This window comes from Sphaeramia orbicularis, chromosome 18 (genome assembly GCF_902148855.1).
Source record: "Sphaeramia orbicularis chromosome 18, fSphaOr1.1, whole genome shotgun sequence".
NCBI classification, from domain to species: Eukaryota; Metazoa; Chordata; class Actinopteri; order Kurtiformes; family Apogonidae; genus Sphaeramia; species Sphaeramia orbicularis.
Genome location: NC_043974.1, coordinates 4,984,675 through 5,012,636, shown reverse-complemented (window position 1 = coordinate 5,012,636; position 27,962 = coordinate 4,984,675). Strand labels below are relative to the sequence as shown.

At 41.2% G+C, this 27,962-nt stretch overlaps 1 protein-coding gene and 1 long non-coding RNA gene across 2 annotated transcripts; one reads left to right on the top strand and one right to left on the bottom strand.

The window, feature by feature from the left end:
- Nucleotides 1-839: 839 nt before the first annotated feature.
- LOC115438244 (uncharacterized) lies at nt 840-19,364 on the top strand. The gene is made up of 3 exons (XR_003938054.1): nt 840-1,085; nt 14,765-14,767; nt 19,354-19,364. It is a non-coding gene; the product is annotated as an uncharacterized LOC115438244 (long non-coding RNA).
- On the bottom strand, nt 13,392-26,019 carry LOC115438243 (uncharacterized). Its single transcript, XM_030161686.1, has 11 exons — nt 25,764-26,019; nt 21,856-22,052; nt 21,430-21,570; nt 20,063-20,201; nt 19,803-19,980; nt 19,376-19,517; nt 18,157-18,300; nt 15,102-15,154; nt 14,892-15,017; nt 13,813-13,889; nt 13,392-13,641 (listed from the first exon to the last, which is right to left on the bottom strand). The coding sequence occupies exons 1-11, from the start codon at nt 25,875-25,877 to the stop codon at nt 13,567-13,569; spliced, it is 1,386 nt and encodes a 461-aa protein (XP_030017546.1). The 5' UTR covers nt 25,878-26,019; the 3' UTR covers nt 13,392-13,566.
- Between the last annotated feature and the right edge of the window lie 1,943 nt (nt 26,020-27,962).

Genomic DNA, 27,962 nt, shown 5'->3' with positions numbered 1-27,962 from the left:
GGTGTTGTAGGTGACAGCCTGCTTGAACATATGCCAGTCAGTGGAGCTGAAACAGTCCTGAAGCACCTCTGAGGACCCCTCTGGCCAAACTCGTACCTGCTTCCGAACTGGTTTGGTGACTTTAACCAGTGGTCTGTATGCTGGCATCAGAATAACAGTGAGGTAGTCTGAGGTGCTGAGGTGGGGGAGGGGCAGGGCCTTGTAGGCTATGCTCGTGGAGGTGTAAACATTGTCCAGGGTATTGTCCAGGGTGGGTAGTCTGCTGCTCACTGATGTGCTGGTAGAGTTCGTTCAGTGCTTCACTCCTGTTGTTCTTGGAGGTGGGGGGGGTGTAAACAGCCACGAGCAGGATGGCCGTGAACTCCTTCGGCAGATAAAATGGCCGGCACTTGATAATCATGAGCTCTATCAGCGGTGAACAGTGTTTGCAGCACCACGACAGCATCCCGACACCAGGCATCACTGATGTAAACACAGAGCCCCCCGCCGCGGGTCTTACCTCCCTCCATGAGAGCTCTGTCCGCTCGGTAGCATGAGAGCCGGTCGAGCTGGATGGTGCAGTCCGGGGGGCCGTCATTGAGCCATGTTTCCACAAACACAAAAACACAGCACTCTCTCACAGTCATCGTGGATGAGCGAAGCAGTCTGATGTAGTCCAGCTTACTATCCGGAGTACTGCCTATAAACACCCTACGTACACCTTACGAACGCTGTGCGAATCTCTGTCTGTGCGTCCGTTCGTGTGAATGCCGTAAGGGACCCCTAATGTAATGTGTTCTTCTGATCGACCTGCTGCCACTGCAGAAACATGTGGGTCCTGGAAAAGACCTCCTGATCCACGAACGTCATGGGTTGTTCTTATGCTGTTCTTAAGGCATTCGTTAGTGCGTCCTGTGAAAGGGGGTTTCGTACTGCGTTCGTGGAAAAACTTGTACAAGATCGCTCACCTGGCTACAAACTTAGGAACAGTCCACGAACACTCCAATCTTATACGACTGCCTTGAGAAGGTCGTACGAAATGGTCCATAAATCATTCACACAGTGTTCGTAGTCCTTCGTAACGGCATTTGTGACTGAGGCTTCATGTGTGTCAGCTGTAGCTGCAGTAGAAGGAGATTTTTGCACCCAGGGTTTGTTTATTCACTATAGGCATTTATTGTGGCTACAGGAGTTATCTATCTGCAATGCAACAGCTCTTTATACTGCATTTCTGCATAATAAGATGGTTTTTATAACCATAAAATAGTTACTGAGGGGTGGATTGATTCAGACAGAGCACTACTGAAGGCCTAGGTGTGAAATGCATGCCCCGCCACTGGTCATTTTGAAAAAAATACTGTTGTTTCACGACCCAAAATAAACACACAAACAAAACAATTGCCTTATAATCATGCTGAATGCTTTGGCAGTGACTGCTGGACACACACACACACACACACACACACACACACATACACATACACATACACATACACACACACACTATTTGCATTTGTATCCTTCACAGCAAATTCATTTACATATGAAAACCTCACACAGTCCAAGGGGCTGGGTGGTGGTGGGGGGTATTTCCAAGGCTCTAACCAGAGGTTGTGAATTCACAGCAGTTCCAGGCAGTTGGACAGAATGTTCGGTGCTAACTGTAAATTCACACTAATAGCTGTTAATTTGAAGTTCCAAAGCAATTTACAGTGACCATGACTGATGAAAACCCCCTTTAAATGCAATTTTTTCAAACATGTATACGCTAAGTGGTGCACATTGGTGGTGTGCAGTTTTTCCACTGCATTTAAAGTGGGGTTTTCATCACTTTTCCAGCTTTGTCCTTCACCACAGGTACTAAGAGAACAGCCATCATGGGGTCTGGGGTAAACCCATTTGGTCATGTGTGCAGCATTATAATATGCCCCACCCATAAAAAAATATATATTATTTATGTTTTTATCATTCAGGTTTTTATTTATTTATTTTATTGCAGCAGGCTAATAATTTACATACTGAAAACATTACAACCAATATCAGTTGCCAAGACTGCCAAGACCATGTTAAAAAATAAAGACAAGCTTTAATAAAATGCAGAATGTAAAAAGCACACTTACATATTTAAGAAAACAGTGCCAACACTTTCAAATTAAAAAAAAGCTTTTAGAATAAATAGAAGTGACAATACTTTCAAATTAAAACTAACTTAGAATTAAAAATAGGACCAATGGCCCTGTAGCTTACGGGCCAAATTAAAAGCTTTGGGAAATGTATCCAGATGCCATTTATTATCACCCAGTTATGTGTATTTATTATATCACAGAAATAGCCCATGTTTTGGTCATATTCCAATCAGATCTGTAAAAAATTGAAATTCCAACTTGATATCATTGACACTTACTGATTTATTGGATCAATCCACTTCCTATCTCTTATAATGGGAAAATTTTTCAAAGTCACACCAAATCCAGAATGAGATCCGGATCGAAATAATTTCAATACCTTGTGTTGACATCATCATAAAGAATCTGTATACCAAGTTTGAAGTCAATCAGAACTGGAGTTTCAGAGAAAAAGACGATTGAAATTGTTTCCCCATAAGAGCCCATGTTAAATTTTCCGTAAGTTCCCAGATCCAGAAGAAGATCCTGATCAGCATGTGGCCATTATGTTCTGGTCATCTCCCCATCAGGGCTGGACTGGAGAAATTTACACTGGATATCATTTATATTTACTGAGTTATTGCATCCATCCACTTCCTATCTCTTATAATGGGGAAATTTTTCAAAGTCGCACCAAATCCAGAATCAGATCTGGATCCAAATAATTTCACTACTTTTTGTTGACATCATCATAAAGAAGCTGTATACCAAGTTTGAAGTGAATGGGAAATGTAGTTTTGGAGAAGAAGATGATTGAAATTTTTGTGACAGACGACGACACCGCTGGACGCTGCATGACAACAATAGCTTACGGCCTGTTGGTCGGTAAGCCAAAAAAAAGACAGTGTAAGATAAGTGTTGGTCCCAGCTTCTCTGAGGGTGGCCCAGTACAGAGTCTTCTGTGTTGGGTAGGAACATATGTGGGTTCTGCTGTAGTGTCTGTTGTGCCACGTTTCCACTATGTGGTACCAGCTCTGCTCGACTCGACTTGACTCAGCCTTTTTGCGTTTCCATTACGAAAAAGGACCTGGAATCTGGTACTCGGTACTAGTTTTTTGGTATCACCTCCACCGAGGTTCCAAGACTGGGGAACAGATACTAAAATGTGACGTGAAAACACTGCAGACCGCTGATGGGTCAGACAGTCGTCTCTGTAACCCGCCGTTTTACAAAAAACAGATGTGGAAGTTGACAGTAAATGTAGCGGTAGGTTAATCCACATGATGACAGCCTGGAAAACTACACCATTCAGTCAGGAGATTCAGTCTTTGGTGGCCGACGTAAAAATTCAGCATGGGTTTGATGAGACAACACGCAAGGAGCGAGTTTATCAGCAACTCTGAGAAAGTCTGTAGTGTCCTGTAATGGAAATGGTCTTCAGGAATAGTATCTGATACCCGAGTCAAGTCAAGCTGGTTCCACATAGTGGAAACGTGGCATTGGAGTGCAGCACATAGGTTAGAGCGCTCCAGACTCTGGTAGGATGGAGGCCTTACAGTCAACCCAGATGTCCCATCAGCAGTGCCATCTTCTTCATCGGCCGTCATATCACTTGTGACACCCCTCCAAAAATCTCCTCCTTGTTGGCAAGTTCACCACTCCTTTGCCTCCAGCTGCTGTAAAGACAGGAAGTACCATTAGTGCTGCACTGTGAGGTTGACAGAGTAGTAAAGTGTGGTGTTTGGGATAGATTAAGATCAAATAAATATAAATCTTACCGTCTTTATTCTCTGCTGTGGGCTGAAATTTTCATGGCTTCTGCCTGGACTGTTAGATCTGGTTGGCTGTATGTGGAGTTCCATCGGACTGTTTCATTATGTCTTACAGACCACTGGAATTAAAATGTACAAGTTAGGAAGAGTAAAAAAAAATAGATGCATGGGATTATAACAATAGAGAAGCAAAACACAAAAAACTATTAGTTACTTAATCAACAGGACTCCATTTTCGACTCCATTCAAGCCTGGACTTGCAGCTGGAGCTGACATTAAAGGAGAAGTCACTGCTTCATTGTGGAGTGAGCTCAGTCTGTGAAAACACAATAGAAATAGTTCAGAAAAAGCATACATTTACTTCTATAGAGCCGAATGGATCCAGGCTCTTTCAAATCTTACCCTTGCTTTGGTTCATACCGTCTGTTGTTTCCTTCACTGTTATGCAGATGGCGCCCAGATTCCCAAAAAAATACAAGAAAAAAAATAAGTTACTTTGAGGAACAAATACATCCAGGTTCAAGCAGGTCAATGTGACAGATTCATTACTTTAATCACAGTGGCGGCTGCTCGTCTTTCAGACAGGGGAAGCTCATTGTCAACTTACATAAAAAAATGTCAAGTTATTTGAACATAAATTCGGCCTTCCGTTCCTTTTTAAGAAAATGGTCAGTGACCTTATCGTACCAACTAAATAAGACAACGTTGAAATTATGTTAAATTGAAACAAGGAAGTGCAATGAGTGTGTTTTATTTACAGTGCAAGAAATGAACAAGTCATTTCGTAGTGGTTTCTCTCTTGATTTCACAAGCAGAATGTGCGACGGTATTAAACTGAACTCTGTCACGTGAAGGAGTAGATCTCAAAATAGCTGTCAATCAAACAGGATTCAGCCTTTTGACAGATCCTCCAATCTGCACGTGGAAGCTCAGCGTCCAGCCTGGCCAAGCTCTGCCCACAGCTCCATTCACCCCCAGAGACGCTGGGCGTCCGGGAGCGGGACAACATCATGGCATTTATCCAATTACCGTCCAGTTTTGAGGCAATGAAAAAAACTGTTCCACTCAGTCCCATTGAAGTCCATGGACACTGAGCGTCTACGGGCAAATGCATTGAGCATAGATTGTATGAGAAAACAGCGCGACGGGAATGTATGAGAAGTGAACAACATTGCATCCGTTGATTCATGATAAAGCTGATTCTGAACGAACTCGTCTTTGAGATGAACGTGCTCTAACACATTTGGAGTCAATGAAATGTCAACACAACCGTACATATTTAACCATTTAATTTTTGGAATTTTAGGGGAAGCCAGGCTTCCCTTGCAGTCTATGAGAAATCGCCACTGTTTAATCAGTTCGACAAGTAAAACCACACTATCATACATTGTGCAGTTAACTATGAAAGTCACACAGATAAAATTCCCACCCAAATAGCACACATCTAATAATTTGTTAAATATGTACTTACCGCAGTTTTTGGACTGTGCACAAGCCTTTTTTTTTTTTTTTGGGGTTCTTATCCACAGCCACAGTCTGGTCGGTCATCCAGCAGTGTCTTCCTGGTATTCAAGTCAGTGAGCTGTTGTCTCACCTCCACTGTAAAGTGTACGACTCGATTTGTATTTGTGCACCTCACAGCAGATCATTTACATATGGAAACCTCACATAGTCCAAGGAGCTGGAGGAGGGGTTATTGCCAAGGCTTTCTAACCAAAGGTCACAGCAATTCCAGGCAGTTGGAGAGAATTTTCGGTGCTGACTTTAAATTCCCACCAATTTGAAGTTCCAAAGCAATTTACAGTGACATTAACTGATGAAAACCCCACTTTTCATGCAGTGCAAACATTACAGACAGACAAACCTTGTTTAATGATCAATGGCATTAATATTTTTAGTTTGAATTGTAATAACAAGCGTATACACAATGCACTATATGAAAAGAGACATATCTCCCCTAGAGGTAAAGCCTTCTGGAACTCAACTATCTCTAAAACTGAGTGGTCAAAAACATGGACAACACCATATAAATACTGTGTTACAAACAAAATTAGAATAATACATCTCAAGATTTTACATAACGTATATCCCTCCAACACTATTTTATCTAGATTCTCTGACACTGAAGAAATCAGTGGTGTAGTCTAGTTTATTCTAGTGGGTATACTCTGATTTTTCCTCTCCCAGCGTCTTAGAGCAACAGCTACTCCACGGCACCCCTTCCAGAGCAGAAGCCACTCCAAAACAGCCCCACACAAGAACCACCATGCTCATTAACTCATAAAGTATGCATCCACAAATAACTGAGATCATGAAAGACTGGTTTTGTATTATCTCAATGTAAATGTATTGTTAGCAACACAAGATGTACAACAGTCATTAACAGCTGGACAAGACAAATAAGTTTCAGTTACAGAAGTCTGCTCCTCAGATGTAGACATCCTTTTCTCCATAAGGATGCCAGTTGATTTTGTTGCACTGCAGATAGCACAACCTGGAGGTCAACAAAAACATCAGTAATTAACAATATAATACAAGTGGTCCTTTTTGCATCTATATTAGCATTAAAACCTGCTGGACAGGGCCAAAACCTATTAACCCATAAAGACCTAGTGCTACTTTGATGTCAGTTCTCAAATGACATTTTCTCTATATCTAACCTTTCCTAAGTGACTTATCACCATTAATTGATAATGTTATCTTCTGTATTTTGTATTTTATCAGTGTAAATCAGGTATTTTCCAATATTCAATTGACTGATCATGTAGATGTTCATAAAAGCTCAGATTAAAGTTGATGGTTATTATATCAAAAACAGAGAAAACTGAAGAAAAAGTGACTTTTTCAGTAAAAATATATCATTGACTGAACATAAAACAAGTGTCTCCATCCAGTGTCATGGTTTTACTAGTGATTCGATGTTGTAGAAGATGACGTTGTTTCCACAGTAACTACGGAGCCTCTGAACATCCAAATGGGTCATATCTGATGACCATGAAAAGATGAATAACTGTATTTTACACCAATTATTTACATGTATTGATAGGATTAGTGGATCAACAGTTATTAAACAGTTTAGATCAGTAGATGGTTTGGTCGGTGATGGATGTTTGGGTCTTTAAGGGTTAATGAACCTTTTACAATATTCAGCCATGGCTAAGAAAACTAGACAAATGGAGGCAAAATTTCCACTCTTTGAATAGCTCCAATTATGTGACTATATCTATTCTATCAGTTAGTCATTTAATGGTGTACATGGTGTCTTAATTAATGGCGCTTTAAGATGAAAATGAATTAATTTCATTTTGATTACCAATTTTATGAATGAACTATATTAACATTTGAATATAGCATTAACTGACACAAGTACAATGGAGGACCCAGAAGCAACGCCACAGAGTTAAGTCTTCTAACAGTTTTATTAACAAGCAAACTTGCAACAGACAGGGGAAAGGCAGCAGGCTGGTCAAAGGCAGGCGGAGGTCGGGAGCTGAGGAATCCAGACGGGACCAGAAGGGCGCAGGCTGAAGACGTGGCCGGGGACTGAAGGTGGGTCGAACATCCAGGGCTGAGACAGACAGATGTGGTCGGGCGAAGGCTGGTCGTTACCGGGGCAGAAGACAGGCTGGCTTGGTCGGATGGGCAGGTAGGCAGGGAATCCAGGCAGGCGGGTCAGATCAGGACGAACAGGGTTGGGATCAGAGGTTCAGACAGAAAAACGCTGGAGTAGTGATGGGTCCGGCAACACTGATGCGTCGGCGCATGTGTCGAGCTCATAGAGTAAAACCCCGTGTCGGTGCGCATGTCTGTTTAAGAAAGTCACGTGACCGATACAGGACCTGAACTGACACTGATGCACCAAACTGTGTTTATAAGGAGACGCATCTGTCAACAGGATGCATCTGCCAAAAGAATCACTGATCTTTTGCCGTTCATCATTAAATTCATCAAGAATTCTGGAGCAGCCTCAAGCGAAAAGAAGGGTCTCCGCCGTGTGGGACCATTTTGATGTCATATCGGAAAATAAGGTATTTGTTTTAATTTCCTTGTTGTTTCATCCTGTTCCTCTCAGAGTTTCCACTTGATCTATCTGAATTCAAATTCATTTCAAAGTGACTCTTAGTTTACTATTCATATTATTTTCTGCAGGTTAAATGTCGCATTTGTTCGACAGAACTATCATATTTAAACAAAAGCACCTCCTCAATGCTGACGCATTATAGGGCCAGGCATGAGAATGAAGTCCCAGGTCCACCCAGGATAAACTCAGGTATACAGCCATTCTACAACTGACTCATAGTTGCTTTACTGATAATTAATTCCTATTAATTTGTTCTTTACTTCATTTTTAACCATCAAGCCTCCAGGAAGCAGATGCTGGATGAGGCTCTGCTGAATTTCATCCTGAAGGACTGCCAGCCCCTCAGCATTGTGGAGAGTGAAGGGTTCAGGGAACTGGTTCAGGTCCTTGAGCCCTCATATGTTTTGCCAACCAGAAAGGTTTGTGTGGAAATTATCTAAAGTAGTAGTTGATATATCCAGTTTATTTAATCTTTAATTTAAATATATTGATTTGCTTTTGGTTTGACTTGGTGTAATTTTCAGACCATCAAACAAATGCTGGCCAAAAAGTATGAAGTGGAACGGGAACGAGTGAAAATGGAAGTACAGCGAGCTGTGGCAGTGAGTATAACAGCTGACATTTGGACATCTGTGAACATGGAGGCGTACTTGGGTCTTACCTGTCACTACATTAATGAGAATTTGCAGGTGTGTACATCTGTGTTGGGAGTGCAATACTTTCCACAAAGTCACACTGCTGACAATTTGGCCTAAGTCAAAAGGGGCATGATGGAGGACTGGGCCATAACCAATAAAGTAAAGTGACTTGTGACCGACGCAGCACCAAACATGATTGCATCCACTAGACAGCTCCAAATTTGGCACTCAATTTGCATTGCACATAATCTCAATTTATTAGTTAGAAAATCATGTGATCAGATCCCCACACTTACAACCATCAGACACAAAGCTAGGCACATTGTCACATACTTCAGATCAAGCACTACAGCCAAGGAGAAGCTTGCTTAAGTGCAGCAACAGATGGGAAGACCAACCCTGAAACTTATCAATGAGATGCCAACACGCTGGAACAGCACATATGAAATGCTGTCAAGGCTACATGATGAGAGGGAACCAGTGCGGGTATCTCTGGCCTCTCTAAAAACAGATTTGACTCCACTTACAGCTGATGAGTATACCATCATAGGAGAAACACTTCTTGTGCTTGTTCCTTTCCATCAATCTACAGTGGAGTTGTCTGAAGAGAGGCGAGTATCAGGGTCAAAGGTCATCCCGATGATGAAAATGCTCTATCTTGCACTAGAGCGTAATGCTTCAACTTTGCACACACAGGCAGCCATACACCTACATGAACACCTGAAGCGTCGAGTCTCAGACACTGCTTCCAATCTGGAGTCATTAAGTGTGTTAACCCTAGAAACACTTCTAGACCCCAGATTTAAATCACTCGGGTTCCACACTTCCTCCAAGTGCAATGAGGCCATCAGAAGACTGCGGTCAGAATGTGCGTCTGTAATCGGACACACAAATGAGCCCCAGCTGGGACCATCTTCACAACAGCTGTCTGCACCCACTTCAGGCATGTTATTCAGCATTATTTGTTTATTTGTTTGGAAATCATGTACTAAAATGCCAATTTGTTGTTTTTTAGATAACCTTTGGCAACATCTGGACATCGAAGTAGGCAGGCAGACCAAAAGTGCCATAGCTGATGCCATCCAGGAGGTGCATAGATACCTGGCAGAGGGAAATATTGCCAGGTCCCAGGATCTGATGAGATACTGGGACAACCAAAAGACAATCTATCCAAACCACTTCCGGCTTTCCCTACAATTTCTCTGCACTCCAGCCTCATCTGTGCCGTGTGAGCAGGTGTTTTCTACAGCTGGAGAAATTGTGTCAAAAAAGCGTAACAGACTTAATTTCAAAGCGATGGAAAAACTTATTTTTTTGCATAAAAAAAAAATTAAAAAAATCCCAGTCCACAAGCATCCTCATTCGTAACACGTTCACTTAGATTTTCACATTATGATACATGTTCACATTGTTTATTGACTATATCTAAAAATATCAAAGATATTTTAAATTTAAATGAAAATATGAGATAATACAACATAAAATACAATGACTTAAATTATATTATTGTATATACTAGGTCATCAAATCAGTGTCAGTTGAGTCTGTCAACTAGGTTGCCTGTAGGGATTTTTAAGGTCCAGCAGGTGTCAGTATTTTGTGACACAGTATCGATACAGTTTGCCAGTGTGTCGAAACGCTTCATGACACCTCATCTACCCATCACTACGCTGGAGAGTTACAAACGGAGCTTGAAACAATCTGGCAAGGCACAAGGAGTAAAGGAAGTGGTTATATAGGCCCTAGGCTAATGAGCTGCATCTGGGACACACAGGTGGATGGAGTTAAGTAATTAGGAGGTGCAGCTGAGAGAGAAAGAGAACAGAACAGACAGGGATGTGACATTAACTTTGTACATTTAAATAGTTTCTATCAGCTTTAAATGCAGTCTAGTATTTAGCTAACTTTCTGTTTCTCCACTCTAACTAAGGATGCCTGTTTTTAAATTCTCTCGTCCCACTCTCCACAAGGCTGGTCAGGTCCAATCCCCATCTACAACGCACACACACACACACACACGCACGCGCGCACACACACACACACACACACACACACACACACACACACACACACACATACAGAGCAGCAGCAGCAGCTGCACCTCCTTCATTTCAACCAAACTACCAGTTGCTAGTTTTAGATCTAATTCAATGTACCATTCACCTGCTGTTCCAATAGTGGTTACTGTACGACGTAGCGTCAGCAGGCTGTCCTTCCCTACCATCAGGTAAAGCTGCTGTGTGTGGACTTATATTGGATTCTTTAGTAAAGAGAGCGCAGATACTGGAAACAAACACATAAAATGCTGTTGGACCAATTCAAGTTATCAACTCATGCCCACCATACACATTCACTGATTCCTTATTAGTTATCGGGTCCACGTCACACCTGACAGAAGCCCCTATGGTCCAAAAGTGTCCGCTTCATATCAGAGTAGGCAAATTTATGAACAGGAAAGTGAAAGTATGTCATATAACCATGCTGATACGTATCTTTGCGTGATTTTCAGTGGTTATGCGGAAATTTGGGACCTATTCTAGTGGGTATACAGTGTATACCTGCATATCACATAGACTGGGAACCGTAGAGGTAGAGGATCTTGTTCAAAGAGCCACTGTGTGAGTTAGAGAAAAACTACTGACACATTTAGGACAACTACCCAGGGCTGGGCTGGTTTCTATCTTACTTATAATACTATGGAGGTACAGAGTGGTGCGGACCGCCGCCAGCAGAAGTGAAAACCAAACTTCTGGCTCATTTCTCTTTTCTCTACCTGCTGAAGCTAAGCTGTTAAACCTTACCAGAGAAAATGCTGCAACATTAGTATAACATTAGTGTTACCTCTGTCGTCTCCATGTTTGCTATTTTTAACTTTCTTCTTCATAAAACTTTCCTCTTCTTCATGATATTTGTCCAGTATGGTTAATTCAGAGCGGCGCCCTCTGGTGGATTAATTGACAAACTCTCATTCCAACACATTAAATGTCAGTAGCAGCACTTTGTTCCAGTCAGACTAATGACAACGACAATAAAGCACATTTACAAAAGGAACTAACAACTGGAATGGGATTATTAAGTACTCGTATCGGTACTCGGTATTGTTAAGTACTCAAATGGAAGTACTTGTACTTGTACTCGGTCTGGAAAAAGGTGGTATCGGTGCATCCCTATCCAAAACCATGTGAGAGGACGATGGGAGCCCTCTGCTGGGGCGGTGAACTGTTCAAATCTCACTTAAATAGGGAGGAACCAGACTATTTAAAGCTTTAAACACAAATATTACTATTTAAAATCAATGTGATGGTGGACTGGGGCTGATGTGGTTGAATCTGGAGGAGTTGGTCAAGAAACGGGCAGCTGCACTTTGTACCAGCTGTAAGTGATGGAGAGGACTGAGTGAGATAATAATACAGTGCATTACAGTAGTCCAGACTGAACTGATAAAAGCATGGATCGCTTTGTCCAGATCACTGAGAGACGAAGGGCTTCACTTTGGCCAAAAAACGAAGCTGGAAAAAACTTACTTTAACAAGTGCATTAATCTGTTTATCAGTCTTCAGATGACTGTCTAAAACCCCTCCTAGATTGCTTTTTGATCGCATGTTTTTCAACAGATTGTCGATATCCTCCTGAGACCCAGCAATGCTTTTTTGTCCTCTGTAGGGGACAAAAGTTTGACAGTTTTACTTAAAAAGTTCTGCCCATTGCAGAAGACATTCCATTAAAAAAAACAAAAAAACAAAAAAAACAATAAATAAAAATAATTTTTAAAATCTATCTGAAAAAAACTCTTGCATTATGCAGTTTCCAATCAAGACAATTGTTTAATGTAAAAAAAGCTAAAATTTTCCCTTTCCTGGGTCTCAGGAGGATATACAAATCATCCAAGTCCTCACCCACCCATATGCTTAAACATACAGAAGAGGAAACTCTTTCCATACATGAACGTCTAACATTGAAACAGTGAAATCAGATGTTTTGCAGCAGGAGCAACTGAATGTCATGTATTTTCTTTTTTTTTTTTTGTTGTTGTTTTTTTTAAAGATAAAGTCAAACTATGATTAGAACAATTTTTTAACATTGTAAGTTTAAAAATATGTATCAACAGCAAAGAAATATGTTTGTTTTTCTTTGATTAACCTTTAATCTAAAAATGATGATGATGATGATAATTTTATTTTCCAAATAAAAATTGCAGCAAAAAACAAAAACAAAACTGTAGTGCAGGGCTCTCAAACTCATTTTCTTTCAGGTTCCACATTCAGCCCAATTGATCTCCAGTGGCCGGACCAGTAAAATAATAACAGAATAACCTATAAGTAATGACAACTCCAAATATTTGTCTTTGTTTTAGTGCAAAAAAAAATAACTATGAAAATACTTACTTTTATTAACTATCCAAATAAAAAAGATGTGAATAACCTGAAAAAACTGAAATTTCTCAGGAAAAATGAGTACAATTTTAACAGTCTTCTGCCTCAACTTATCATTTATACAAGTACATTATGGATCAGATCTACAAAGACACTAACACTTAGAAGCAGGCAGAAAATAGTTAAAATTGTGCTTAATTTTCTTTAGACATTTTGGGTTGTTCATATTTGTTTAGGTTATTCATGTTTTATTGTTACAGGATAAATGTAAATATTGTCATAATTTAATGTTATTTTTTGCACTACAACAAAGACAAAAATTTGAAGTTGTCATTATTTACAGGCAAAATGTGATATTGTTTTTTTTTTTTTTTCACATCCAACTGAGAAAAAATTTGGAGTCATTATTTTTTGTAGGTTATTATTATTTTATTGTAGATCATATTGAACCTGAACTAAAATGAGTTCCACAGCCTTGACTGTGGAATTTGGCACTTTGTAAATTCATCCCAGGGGCCGCATTGGAACCTTTGGCATTTGGGCCCCAGGACACATGTTTGAGACCCCTATTGTAGCATGAATAAAATGTGATATTAGACCACTTTAGGTCAGTGTAGCTTATGGTTCAGTGATTCTCAGAAGGCGTAGAGTTGTGCTCGATGGCAGCCCCTGCCTCACCAGTTCATCTTTCAGCTGCAAAATGAAAAAGGAGTGGGTTTTAGGCATGGTCACTGTTAACAGAGGTTTAATAATGTCCATCACTGCATTAATGTTTGTGTTCAGTCCAGTGGAAGGAAGCACCATTTTCTGTCTGCTCCTTTTCCATGTTTGGATATGATGTCTGATTAGTTTCAGAAGACGTACCTGTTGGAGGACAGTGTCCTGTATGTTGTCCTCAGTCAGTGGAGATGATGAGGAAGTCTTCAAACGCAGAGCGATGACTAGTAATACAGAAAATAAAATGAGAAAGAAGCAGTAATTGAGGCTCCGCCTACCCAGCAGGTCCAATACACAGTTTGCATTTTTCGATGAACTTTGTTTTTTTGTGTGTTGGTTCATATTCTACATTAAATGCGACTTCTATCAGTTTTGAGTCTGAACTGAATGTGACCCTGAAGTGACCCACATGCACAAAAGAGGTCCTGATGGAATACGAGACCACGCAGACACACACTGTGTTTACAGAAGGAACTAGAAGCACTCGGAGAGCGCAGACCTCCGCCAAGGCTGATCAGTGCCCCCCCCCCCCCCGTGGGCCCCCCCACCCCCGATCGCCACCAAAATGTAATCATTTCTTCCTTATCCCATTTCCAACAAACCCTGCACACTAACGGACAGACAAACAAACAGACAGACAGACAAACAAACCCTGGCAAAAACATAACCTCCTTGGCGGAGGTAAATATGGTTTTCCTTCGCTCCTCATCCTGGGACGAACAACTGGGACGTTGGTTGCATTTCAATGTTATAAAGGTCGGATAAATGCGACCTGGACGTTCAGACTGAAGTCACATTGGAAACTAGAAGCACTCGGAGAGCGCAGACCTCCGCCAAGGCTGATCAGTGGGCCCCCCCGTGGGCCCCCCCACCCCCGATCACCACCAAAATTTAATCATTTCTTCCTTATCCCATTTCCAACAAACCCTGAAAATTTCATCCAAATCTGTCCATAACTTTTTGAGTTATGTTGCACACTAACGGACAGACAAACAAACCCTGGCAAAAACATAACCTCCTTGGCGGAGGTAAATATCCGATCTGTATCAGATTTAGGACCACATATGAAAGTGGTTTGGGTCAGATTAGTGCTGTTCAGACTGTCTGTAATAGACCAGATCCAGGTCACATATGGACACATGTACCTCCAGACACTGCTAATCTACATGAAGCTGACTAATGTGTGCATATATTTTTGTGTCATTCTCAGTCGGGAACATACTTACTGAAGTTTTGGGTCCCAGCAGGTGCAGAGGTTACAGCAGTTATTGGCCTTGTTGTGGAGTTTGTTACAGTCTCTGTAGTTGTAAAGGAAACGGTGGTGGGAGCTAACATGGTTGTTGTTATTGGAGCTGCAAACAAGTCTCACATGAAGTTAACAGATCAGAGAAATCAGTAAAAGAAATGTTTAAAAAAAAGTAGAAATGTCTACTCACTGCCTCCGACAGTCATAATGATGCATCGCAGATCTGAGTGATACTTGGTTGAACTGAGGACAGAAATCAGTGAAAGTACCATAGTTACAAAACTATACTGTTGTATCAGATAAAACGTGAAATGAGAAATAAAATGGTACAGCCTCAACTTTTCGGGATCTTTTATCTTCCTATGCTAGCATCAAGAAAAGTAGCTATGCTCTCTCTCTACCTGTCACTAGGGGTGTGCATTGGCAAGAATCTGGCGATATGATACAAATCACAATGCTAGGATCATGATACGATATATCGCAATATTTCATGATACTGTTAAAAGAAAGCAATTTTTTGTTTGTTTCTTTTTTTTTTTAAGTTTATTTCCTGGAAGAATTGAATTACGGCTGAAATATGTACAAATACTAAACACATTTTTATGTGATCAGAACAGGATCTAATGCTATATCACAACATTTTTCTAATTCTCCAAATTATTCTCCAGTTTCCAAAGGAACTAAAATCTGCCTCTCAGACAGTAAAAAGTGCTTTCAGGATGCTTCAAATAACCATTATTTAATAAAACAGTGTTAAATAATAATAAATACAATATAAACAAAAAAGACAAAACAAAAATGAAAACAAAATGAACCTCCGCCATATCTGCATTTGAATAAATACCAAAAAATATCGATACAGTGCTTTTTAATATTGATGCAGTATCGTGAAATTAAATATCGCAATATATTGCAGAACCAATATTTTCTTACACCCCTACCTGTCAGTAGTCTCTTTTCCATTGATCCTAAAATTGCATGAATTTAACTTATGCATAAAAAGTTGTCAAATGGAAAAATGACAATTTCACCAAAACTCTCGTTTTTCTCTAATAGTTGTCGTTGTTGTTAGAGGTGTTTTTCGTAGTTAAATTGGTATATGACACAAAACTGTAATGGAAAGACCTTTGAGTCCAACTAGAGTCACATGACCAAAACAAACAGATGTTGATGGATGTTAGAACAAGAAAAGAAGAAGAGTTGAGCCCAAACATGTGTGTGTATGTGTGGACACACCAGGAAACCACATCATTTTAGAATTTAGTCGGAGATAGAGGGGTAACGAACATTCTAGTTTCAAATCAACACAGATTTATGTTCATGTTTATGGAATGACTTCTACTGACATCTACCAGAAGAAAGAAACTAAACAGCACATTTGGGGTTGAATGGACAAACCAACATTACACACTTCTGTTTAAACACATTTAGGAAATATGGGGAAAGTTTAGCTCAGATGGACGATGGAAAAGGGACTAGTGACAGTGGATGGTTTATGTTCAGTTATTGAGAGAATTTCCTGAAAGAGTCACTTTGATGAAAAAAAAACAAATTTATAAAATATGAAATAATGGGAAAAAAATCTGAGTTAACTAAAGTGAAGTAAAAAAAAGTATAAAATAAGCACTTTTTTATATTCAGTTAATGATATATTTTGTTTAACAGGTCATTTTTGTCTCTCTTTTTTTTTTTTTATTTGCTCCAATAACCGATGATATTACTCTGAACTTTAAAGCAACACCATGAAGCTTTTCATCCTTCAAACTCTATGTTCAGGTCATTTTGGTGGAACATCTACTCCAGTTGGTTCAGTTCCACTGTGGTCATGTCTCCAGAGCGTCTGGATCTCCTGCACTGACACTAGGACACCTCTGGTTTGGGGTTGGAACCCTGACACTGACAGAACTACAGAACTGGACTGGTTTAGGACATAGGTCCCATCCCCCCTCCACCATCAGAAGACGAGGAGGTCAACGAAGTTAGGAGTGAAGGAAAGTTACAGATAGACTAAAGGTCACATGACTGAAGGAGCAAGACAAGACAGACGGTAAGGGTCGGGATGGGAATCGAGAACCGGTTCTTTTTGAGAACCGGATCCCAGTAGCTTGATTCCTTGGAATCGTTTGCCTGCCTGCTTAACCATTCTGCTTACTGATTCTGCCTTCATTACGCATGCACGATGACGTCACGCGTACGCCGCATTTTTTGGGTCAGAACTTAGCCAACATGGTGTTGAGGCAGAAAGGGTCTAAAAAGACAACACCAGGTCCAGTTGTAACACTTGCAAAGCTTCCATTTATTCTGAAGGGTGGAATCCCTCCAATATGTTCAAACATTTGTCCACAGCATGTGATTCATTTACAGGAATGTCACGTATCTGATTCACTACTTAGTGGATCTTCTGAATCTAGCGGCAGAGTGAACACCAGGCCATCATCTGGGCCCAGTTCCGGTTCCGGTGTGGGCAACAAATGTCAGACCCCTCAAATACAAGTTTCTGAAGGTAGGGGAAAGGAAATGAGGTGCACAACTAGGAGACAGGCCGAGTTGGACCAGTTCCACATAGTGGAAATGCAGCAAAAGAGGAATTAGTAAAGTGTCTTTAGTTTCACTTTCACTGTTCGCCTCCCCCAAACCGGGCCTGGCATCATCTGTTATTATTATTTGTACATATTGTATATATTATATTTTCTGTGCAGAGATGGAAATATAAAAGACAGTTAATGCAAACACACCCGTTTGTACTCTTTTACTCCCTCACCCAATGAGAATCAATAAGAGAATCGGATCGATAAGCGAAATCGATAATGGAATTGGAATCCTTAAATTCTTATCGATTCCCATCCCAAGGTAAGGGTGTTGTCCACAGAAACAAAGACAAGACAGACTGAGAGGGACCAAATATGAGGAGGGACTAGGGGGAATATTGGACCAGCTTTGACTGGAAGAGGAGGAGGAATGCCTCGCCCATGGAGACCTGGACCTGGTAGTGGTGGACTAGGAAGGAGACCTGGACCTGGTATTGTTGGACTAGGAGGGAGACCTGGACCTGGTACTGGTGGACTAGGAGGGAGACCTGGACCTGGCACTGTTGGACTAGGAGGGAGACCTGGACCTGGTACTGGTGGACTAGGAGGGAGACCAGCAAAATTCCATGGTGTTGCTTTAATGAACTTGGGAAAAACAAAAACGTCACTTGGAAGTTGTGACAAAAACAGTTGTGGGTCTGTAAAGGTGAGACTGACTTTAAGACGGCCTGGACCAGGAAGCAGACTGGGTGACTTTGTCCTGCTTCACTGGGGGAGGGGCTCCATGTCAGGGTGTACTCTCCTGGTCCAGATCTGTTCTCAGCCATGTTGTGTGGTCCACTGAACAGCAGCTCAGAGATCCTACACACACACAGACAACAGACCACATCCAAACCTGTCCACTTAACCACGTGTCCTTTGTCTCATCTGTCGTTTCATTGTGTCTTTTCAGAGCACAGGTGTCAAACATACGGCCCGTGGGCCAAAACCAGCCCACCCAAGGCTCCCATCCAGCCCCTGGGAGGAATTAGTGAAGTGAAAAAATATTAACAATCAAGGATATTGAACTCCTGTTAGTTCAGGGCCCACATACACACCAACTGTCATCTCAAAAATCAAAAAGGAAAAATAATATAAAAATAATATCATAATAACCTAGAAATTATCAGTCCAAACTTCCTCCTTGGTTTAATATGAAAACATTACTACATTTTTCCAATAAATAATACCAACTCCAAATGTTCCCTTTGTTTTTAGTGCAAATAAATAACATAACAAATACAAAACAACAAAATATGAAAATTTTTACATTAGTAAATTATCCTCTAACAATAAAATGTCCTATGAAAACTGAGTATTTTATTAAACAATTGATGTTAAAAACAATTTAACCAATATTCTGCCTGTTACTAAATGTTTTGTGCCTTTGATATACCTGTATATGTGTGTGTGTGTGTGTGTGTGTTTGTGTGTACGTATGTGTGCATGTGTGCGTGTGTGTGCATGTGTGCGTTTGTGTGTGTATGTGTGTGTGTGTATGTGTATATGTGTGTGTGTGTGTGTCTGTGTGTTTGTATGTGTGCATGTGTGTGTGTATGTGTGTGTGCATGTGTATGTGTGTGCGTGTGTGTGCGTGCATAAGTGTGTGCGTGTGTGTGTGTGTGTGTGTGTGTGTGTGTGTGTGTTGTTTTGAACCCAGTCTTTCCCTCCTACCAGCTGCTGCCTGTTATTCCTGGTATGTTCTATACATGTACTGTACTTTCCCTCTGGTCCAACCTGTCTTCTATGACTGAACTAAACAGACTAGATCACTTGTGAACCATCTGAAATAAAAACCATTATTTGTGCATGACAGTAAGTACTTGCCAAACCACATACTGTCCTCAGGACATGTTCACAGTGCACCTTCTACAGCCTCAGTTCTGCTTGTACATACGTTGACATGTTTGCCTCTGCTTGGATGCGTATCTCCAGTGTTTGGTTGACCAGGACATACAGCTGAGCTCCATGGTCTGGGGTCGGTGGGAGAAACCTGGGCAGGTAGAGTCCGTCTGTACAGGATGGAACCACAGGATCCACTATAGGGACAAAGAAAAGCCCCATGTCCTGTTCAGTAGTGTCTGTGTTTAAACTCAATAACTGATCTGTTTAGTACATACATACATGAGTGTGAATAAATAGTATTATTATAGTTAATAGTACATTTACACATATGAGTGTGAACAAATATTATTATTAAAGTTAATAGTGCATTTACATATATGAGTTTATTTTATATATTTTATGACTTTATTCCCGTAGTGACAGGTGGTTTTATTTTCTTATGTGGCATTAATACGCTGTCGTATGAAACTAATTGTTACCTTGTAAAACAAACTGGACCGGTATTTTGCTGATGCTGGTGTCGGTGGTTCTGTTCTCCTTTGTCCCGTCGGTTTGAGTCAGGGTGATGCTCTGTCGGGGGAAGTCCTCCATCACCAGCTGCACAGCATACGGTCCTTGATTCCCACTGCCAGTGGGTCCGAACGATAAGGTACAAGACTGGAAAAGAAGGAATCATAGATGAAATGATGAGGCGGTGGTCAGCTGACTGTGTAGGGTTACTGGTTGTAGCGTCACTGACTGATGAGAGGTTGAGCACAGACGGTGGTGTACAGGGGTTACACTCATCCTCTGATGCGTCTCCATATCTGCATTTAACCTCATCTCCATCAGGGTCAAAGGTCAACAAGTTCCATTGTCTCTGGCAGTTGGAAGGAACTCTGAAATATAACCCAAAAAACACAGAATAACTGAAAAAGGAAACAGAAATTTAGTTTTGAAATAATGAAAAAAATAGGGATGCACGATAATTGTTTTTTTACAACTGATACCGATACCGATAACTTCTACTTCTCCTAACTGATACCAATTGGTCTGGATCTTCCTCTGGGTCTGGATCTTCCTCTGGGTCTGGATCTGCTTTTTGGTCTGGATCTTCTTCTTGGTCTTACAGCTGTCCCAGACTAAGGAACTGAAAACCCTTTGACTGACAAACAATGGACTGATCCACGCCTCTGCTTCTGCTTCTTCTTCTTCTTGGTTTTTATGGCGGTTGCCAAGGCAACAACATGCACTGTGTACCGGTGAAGTACACCACTTCTAAGCAATTTAGATTTATTATTACCTCCGTCAAAGAGGTTATGTTTTCATTGGTGTTGGTTTGTCTGTCAGTCTGTTTGTCTGTCTGTGTGCAAGATAACTCTAAAAGTTATGGACGGATTTGGATGAAAATTTCAGGAAATGTTGATACTGGCACAAGGAACAAATGATTAAATTTTGGTGGTGATCAGGGGTGGGGGGTAACTGATCTGCCTTGGCAGAGGTCTGCGCTCTATGAGTGTGTTTCTAGAAAAGAGAGGAGAGACCTCCGCCAAGGGAGATCAGTGCCACCCACACCCCCACCCCCAATCACCACCAAAATTTAATAATTTGTTCCTTGAGCCAGTATCTACAGTTCCTGAAATTTTCATCCAAATCCATCCATAAGTTTTTCAGTTATCTTGCACATGGACAGGCATACAGACATACAGACAGACAGACAGACAATCATCGGGGGGGGGGGGGGGGGGGGGACACTGATCTGCCTTGGCGGAGGTCTGCTTTTCTAGTTATGGGCTTTATTTATCAGTGAAAACTTTAGTTATCAGAATTATCTGAATGACGTAATTTTTTTCAATATCTGACCGGTAATTATCAGTGCTGATAGTTATTGTGCGTCCTTAGTTATCGGTAGTTCTACTGGTATCAGCAGTTGTAGTTTTGAACAGTTACAGTTCACTCTTCTGTGCATCCATGTGTCTGTCTCCGACTCTACTAATCTCTCCCTCCATCTCTCTCTCTTGCTCTCATCACATAACTTTAGTGATGACGTGACGCTACATAAATAAAATTTGATTAATTAATTAATTGATTGATTTGATTGACAGATTTGTCCAGTGGGGATCTTACCGGACAGCCGGCAGGATGGTGGTCTGTGGTGATCTGTTGGCTTGGCCAGTATCAGACCGGTTCCTCAGTTCCACCCGTATCAAAGCTCTCCAACTTACAATACGATTTACAATGCCTAATATCCAGTTACCGCTGTTCAACCTAAAAGTGGGAGAGAAAATCATCATGACCTGAGTCTGTCTGTACTTTTAGGCCCAATCCCATTTGACCCCTTGGCCCCTCCCCCTCCATTTTGCGTGTTCGTGTGAAGGGGTAGGGGTGTCCCGATTCTTGATGACAGGGAGGGAAGGCCAGGGGGAGGGGGAAGGGGGAGGGCAAAGGGTTAGGGGTCAGGTGAAGGTTGAGGGCCAAGGGGGAGGACCAAGGGGGAGGGCCAAGGGGTGAATTGGGATGGGGCCTATGTGTCTTCAGAGTCAGTAAACTCACCACAGCTGAAACGGAGCATTCGTAGAAACCTGTCGAGTATAAACTACCTCTGTCTGACAAAACTGTCCAGTACTTTCACTGTCAACAGTGCCGGCCACTGCTGAAGTCTCATTGCCACAGTTTCCACGGTGACACTGCCAGGTTGCATGTGTGTAGTCATTACAAGAGCGGAAGTTCAGCTTAGAGCGAAGGACGACCTGCAGGATGACAGTAAACAGGTGTTACAGACTTCAGCCAATGCACTTATTAGGAACAAAAATGATCATTCATAGAATTAGATAATAATTACTTTAGAATTAGATCATTTGGTTTCTGTTTTCATTCCTCAAATCTCCATCTAACATTTTGGTAACATGTTATAACACAGGTGTCAAACATGCGGTCCAGGGGCCAAACTGGCCCACTAAAGGGTCCAGTCCAGCCCACTAAAGGGGCCAAACCGGCCCACTAATGCTGCGTTTCCACTACATGGAACCAGCTCGACTCGACTCGACTCGGCTCGGCTCGGCTCGACTCAACTTGGTATTCCTGCAGACCATTTCCATTACAGGATACCACCCACTTTACAGTACCTGGATGTCATAGCAATGTGGCGTGTTATTTCTGTGTCATCTGCTCAGAGAGTTGCTGAAAACTGTCTCGTCTGAATTTTTACATCGGCCACCAAAGACTGAATCTCCTCGACCAACCATGGTGTAGTTTTGTGCTGTTATCATGTGGATCAATGTATCGCTATATTTACTGTCCACTTCCGCATCTGTTTTTTGTAAAACGGCGGATCACAGAGAAAACTGTCTGACCAATCAGTAGTCTGCAGTGTTATACGTCATGGTTTAGTATCGCCTGGAACCTCGGCAGAGATGATACCAAAAAACTAGTACCAGGTACCAGATTCCAGGTCCTTTTTCGTAATGGAAATGCAAAAAGGCCGAGCCAAGTCGAGTCAAGTCGAGCCAGTACCAGTGGAAACGTGGCATAAAGGGTCCAGTCCGGCCTGTTGGATGAATCTGTCAAATGCAAAAATTATGCTGAAGATACTAATAATCATTTTAGTTCAAGTTCCACATTCAACCCAATTTGATCTCAAGTGGATCAGACCAGTTAAATAGTATCATTATAACCTAGAAATAATGACAATGGAAAAATCTTCTCTTCGTTTTAGTGTAAAAAAAAAAAAAAAAGTGAAGTTACATGAAAATGTTTACATTTTCAACAAAAATGTGAAAAATCTGAACAAATATGAACAACATGAAATGTCAAAAGAGAAATATGTGTAATTTGAACAACATTATGTCTGTTCCTGTTATTTAATGTGTTTGTAGATCCACTGTGATCTGTACGTTAGAATCCACATTAGCAAATAATAAACAAGGCACAATATTGATAGTTACACTTTTTCTGAAGAAATTTCAGTTTTTTCATGGTTGTTCATGTTAAAGGATTGTTTGTAAATGTAAACATTCTCAAGGGGATACCGCCCCCTCCAGGGGGTGTTGGGTCACCATCGAGGGGGTGTTTGGAACGAGAAAGTTGAGAGGGGGCGCTGAGACCGAAATGGGGGCATCAGTCTGTATAGGTGTACCAGTACACAGTGCACGTTGTTGCCTTGGCACCCGCCCTTAAAACCAAGAAGAAGAAGAAGCAGAAGAAAAGGTGTGGATCAGTTGTTTTCAGTTCCTTACTCTGGTATAGCTGTAAGACCAAGAGGAAGATCCAGACCAAGAAGAAGATCCAGACCAAGAAGAAGATCCAGACCAAGAGGAAGATCCAGACCAAGAAGAAGATCCAGACCAAGAGGAAGATCCAGACCAAGAAGAAGATCCAGACCAAGAAGAAGATCCAGACCAAGAGGAAGATCCAGACCAAGAAGAAGATCCAGACCCACAGGAAGATCCAGACCCACAGGAAGATCCAGACCCAGAGGAAGATCCAGACCAAGAGGAAGATCCAGACCCACAGGAAGATCCAGACCCACAGGAAGATCCAGACCCAGAGGAAGATCCAGACCAAGAGGAAGATCCAGACCCACAGGAAGATCCAGACCCACAGGAAGATCCAGACCCACAGGAAGATTCAGACGGAGGGGGGACTGATCCACCTTGGCAGAGGTCTGTGCTCTCTGAGTGCTTTTCTAGTTTTACTATTAACAGAGTTTAACTTTGACTGGAAATACGAGGAAAAGAATCTGAGAAATGGGAACTATTGTTTGTTCTTGGTATCAGTTACTGGCAGCAGGAAGTTACAGGTTATCAGTATCTGTTGTACAAAAACAATTATCATGCATCCCTTGTTTTCAAAATTCCAACCCCTAGTAATTCTGTTGTCAGACACATTCCTGTTTTTATTTGTACTGATGCACATATGACCTTTGACCTGTTCAGCAGGCACAGACTGAGTCCCACTTACATTTGATCTGTCAAGAATAAATCACATTGTCATAATCATTTCATGGTTTCATTAATCCATTTCCTTCATCTACTGTTTATTTGACTGTTGTTTGTTTTCATATTTAACTAATTCTGAAAAGTCCTGTGAGGAAACCCTGTTGTGATATTGGGCTGTACAAATAAAACTGAATTGAATTGAATTGAACTGAATGACAACAAGTAAAAAAATATTTTATTCTAACTTTATGGGTGATGACATTGACCTCATATTTAACAACACATGACCATAAGTGGGAGAAGTTCCGTTGACACATCACACATATTTAAAGAGTCCTTTGTGTACATACTTATATATAAAGTACAGCAATCTATAACTCTATAATCTATCTAAAAAATATGTATTTGTGTTAGTCATTACATAACTAGAAATGCACTCGGAGAGCACAGACTTCCACCAAGGCAGACCCCCCCCCCCCATCACCACCAAAATTTAATCATTTGTTCCTTGTGCCAGTATCAACATTTCCAGAAAATTTCATCAAAATCCTTCAATAACTTTTTGAGTTATCTTGCTAACAAACAAACAGACAAACAGACAAACCCTGATGAAAACAGAACCTCCTTGGCAAAGGTGATAACTTAAAATGACTTAACTGAACATTATTATAAAGTAGTGTTTTTCAACCTTGGGCTCTGGACCAGATGTGGGGTCGTCTGAAATTTCTAGTAATTGATAAAAAATCAAAACTTCATAATACTAGAGAAGCACTCGGAGAGCGCAGACCTCTGCCAAGGCAGATCAGTGCCCCCCCCCCCCCATGCCCCGATTGCCACCAAAATTTAATCATTTGCTCCTTGTGCCAGTATCAATATTTCCTGAAATTTTCATCCAAATCCGTTCATAACTTACTGAGTTATCTTGCACACAGACAGACAGACAGACAGACAAACAGACAAACCGATGCTGGCAAAAACGTAACCTCCTTGGCAGAGGTAATAAATCTGTGTTGAGTTGACAGAGAAACTGTGAGTGGGAAACTGCAGCACTGTGGTTCTGTTTATCTGTCAAATGTTCATTGTGGTCAGTTTCAGATGCTGCAGCTCTTTCATAGTTTGAGTTCTTGTTTGTTCAGTATTAATTGTCAGCCTTGTAAATCACAGCTGGACTGACTGTACATATCCTGACCAAGGAAAATCCAATTCTCCCTTTGTGCAGTAATCTACGCCTGGCTTTTCTGCTCCCATCCACAATAATATACATTATATAGACTAAATGTTGTCTAAAATTAACCCGGATTTGAAACATAGGATAGAAAACTATTACAGGATCAAAGACAAATTAATTTTAGCAAAAAAAAGTCTGTTTTGAGTGTCTGGGGTCGACAGAAATTTGTGATGTTAAAATGGGGTCAGGAGTAAAAAAAAAAAAAGGTTGAACCACTGTTATAAAGTGATACCATCAGTGTCTGTAATTAAATTACAGAACTTCATTCAAACGTGTTCATGGTAAACTGTACATACCGTCACCGCTCCATCTGAACGAACATCTGTTGGATAATAAGTTATCACTGTCCCATAGAAATGTGAAGCCTGGGAGGTGCAGGACATCAGCAGCAGCAGCAGAAACAGCAGCATCCTGAACGTTCACGGCTCAAACACAGATTAGACAGAAGCACCAGCGTGTCCACAGACCGTCCTCAGTGGGTTTTCAGCCTGTCTGTCTCTGTCCTCCCACACAGACACACACAAAACAGTCAACCAGGAAATAAGGCTATTAGTGAGAACTACACAACTATGTCCTATGACTCCACTATACGACTGGTTTAACGAGTGGGGTGGAAATTTTGTCTTGTTTCATTGGAAGAAGAAATATGTAGATTTCCAGATGGAGGTGTCAGATCAAATCAGATCTGTTTTCTTCTGCTGCAGAATGAACTCAAGACAGAGCGACTCATGGAAGAAGGAAAAGGACAAACTAAAAGATGATCTTTGTTAGTGTGTGTGTGTGTGTGTGTGTGTGTGTGTGTGTGTGTGTGTGTGTGTGTGTGTAGGTGTGTGTGTGTGTGCGTGTGTGTGTGTGTGTGCGTGTGTGTGTGTAGGTGTGTGTGTGTGTGCGTGTGTGTGTGTGTGTGTGCGTGTGTGTGTGTGTGTAGGTGTGTGTGTGTGTGTGTGTGTAGGTGTGTGTGTGTGTGTGCGTGTGTGTGTGTGTGTGTGTGTGTGTGCATACACAGCTGACTGTTACAGTTTGTCATGTTTATGTATTTTTGCTCAGTGAACAAACTAGTGAAAACAGTAAGTAGACAGGACCAATATTTTGGCAGATATTAGTCATTTTCAGTGGTGGGCCATCAGGGCCTGCAAGGCCTTCTCTGCTGGCTTGAAAAAATATCTGAATCAGAGCTATTAATTATATTTTGTCCATGAATACTTATAAAATAATTCCAAGTAGTCTGTCTGCTTCCTTTCATAGCTTTTCCCTGGTTGTGCTGCTTCTGCGCGTGTATTTTCCATTGAAAACAATACTGTTGTTTCACAACCCAAAACAAAAAAACAAGCTAAACAAAAACAGAAGCCTTATAATCATGTTGAATGCTTTGGCGGTGACTGCTGGACAAATGCGGTACTGCATGTATGAAAACACAAATATCGGTGCTGGGGGTCTGGGATTTGGATTTGACACCTCCCCCCTTCACATTCCACCCTCGGTACTGACAATGATGAGGTCCAGGATAACATCAGTACCAGTTGTAATCTGTTACATCAACTAAATATGTAAAATAATGAATATCATGATTTACCAATGAATGTTCATGTCAGTACTTATAAATATATAAAATATAGTTGAACCTGTTTACATAATAGTCAGCTCTGCCCATTATCAAAACAACCCCGTCTAGAACCCAGGGTTCTCCACAGGTCAGTGCACCACTTTGACTGCATTTATTCTGATATTTGTAAAACAGATTTACTGACATGAAGGTTCTGACACTAACTGCTTTCTGGTCTGATAACGGTTCATACTGTCTTCCACAGATAATTACTGTGGGTGACTCATTCATCACAATGATGTTTCTGTGACATGTCTTACAGGCTGAGGAGCCTATAAGACACAAAGGCTACAGGAAGTATCTGAAACTAGTAAAGCAGGTAAATAAACAACTGCCCCTGTCTGATAAAGGAATCACCTCTAATGCTTTCTGACTGACACATCTGAACATATGTAAATCGGCTGTTGGACTGCTCACTGTGTCCATTCACAGACAGGTTTGTGGTCAGTGTGTTTGGGTTTGGTTTGGTCATTAGTGCAGGTTAGTCCAGTTTAGATACAACGACAGGCCTGTTTGTGTGTGAAACTGTGGTTTAATGATTCAATACACTGACAGAAGGGGCTGATTTATATTTACCCACATTAGACGGAAGAAACAATAGGACGTCTGAATGTGGACATCCTCAGCTGCTGTTTTTCACAGATTTTCAAGAAAAATGGACACATTAAATATAATATAATTGTAATATATATTCTATATTTTACACACACACACACACACACACACACACTATTTGCATTTGTATACCTCACAGCAGATTCATTTACATATGAAAACCTCACACAATCCAAGGGGCTGGGGGGGGGGGGGGGGGGTTATTTCCAAGGCTCTAACCAGAGGTTGTGAATTCACAGCAGTTCCAGCTGGACAGAATGTTTGGTGCTGACAGTAA

Coding starts and splice junctions, on each gene's coding strand:
- LOC115438243 (XM_030161686.1), bottom strand. CDS start 25,877: ATGCTGCTGTTTCTGCTGCTGCTGCTGATGTCCTGCACCTCCCAGGCT. Junction 18,301..19,375: donor GCAGAGGCAAACATGTCAAC/GTATGTACAAGC, acceptor GTGTGTGTGTAG/GATCTCTGAGCTGCTGTTCA. Junction 15,018..15,101: donor CATTATGACTGTCGGAGGCA/GTGAGTAGACAT, acceptor ACTTGTTTGCAG/CTCCAATAACAACAACCATG.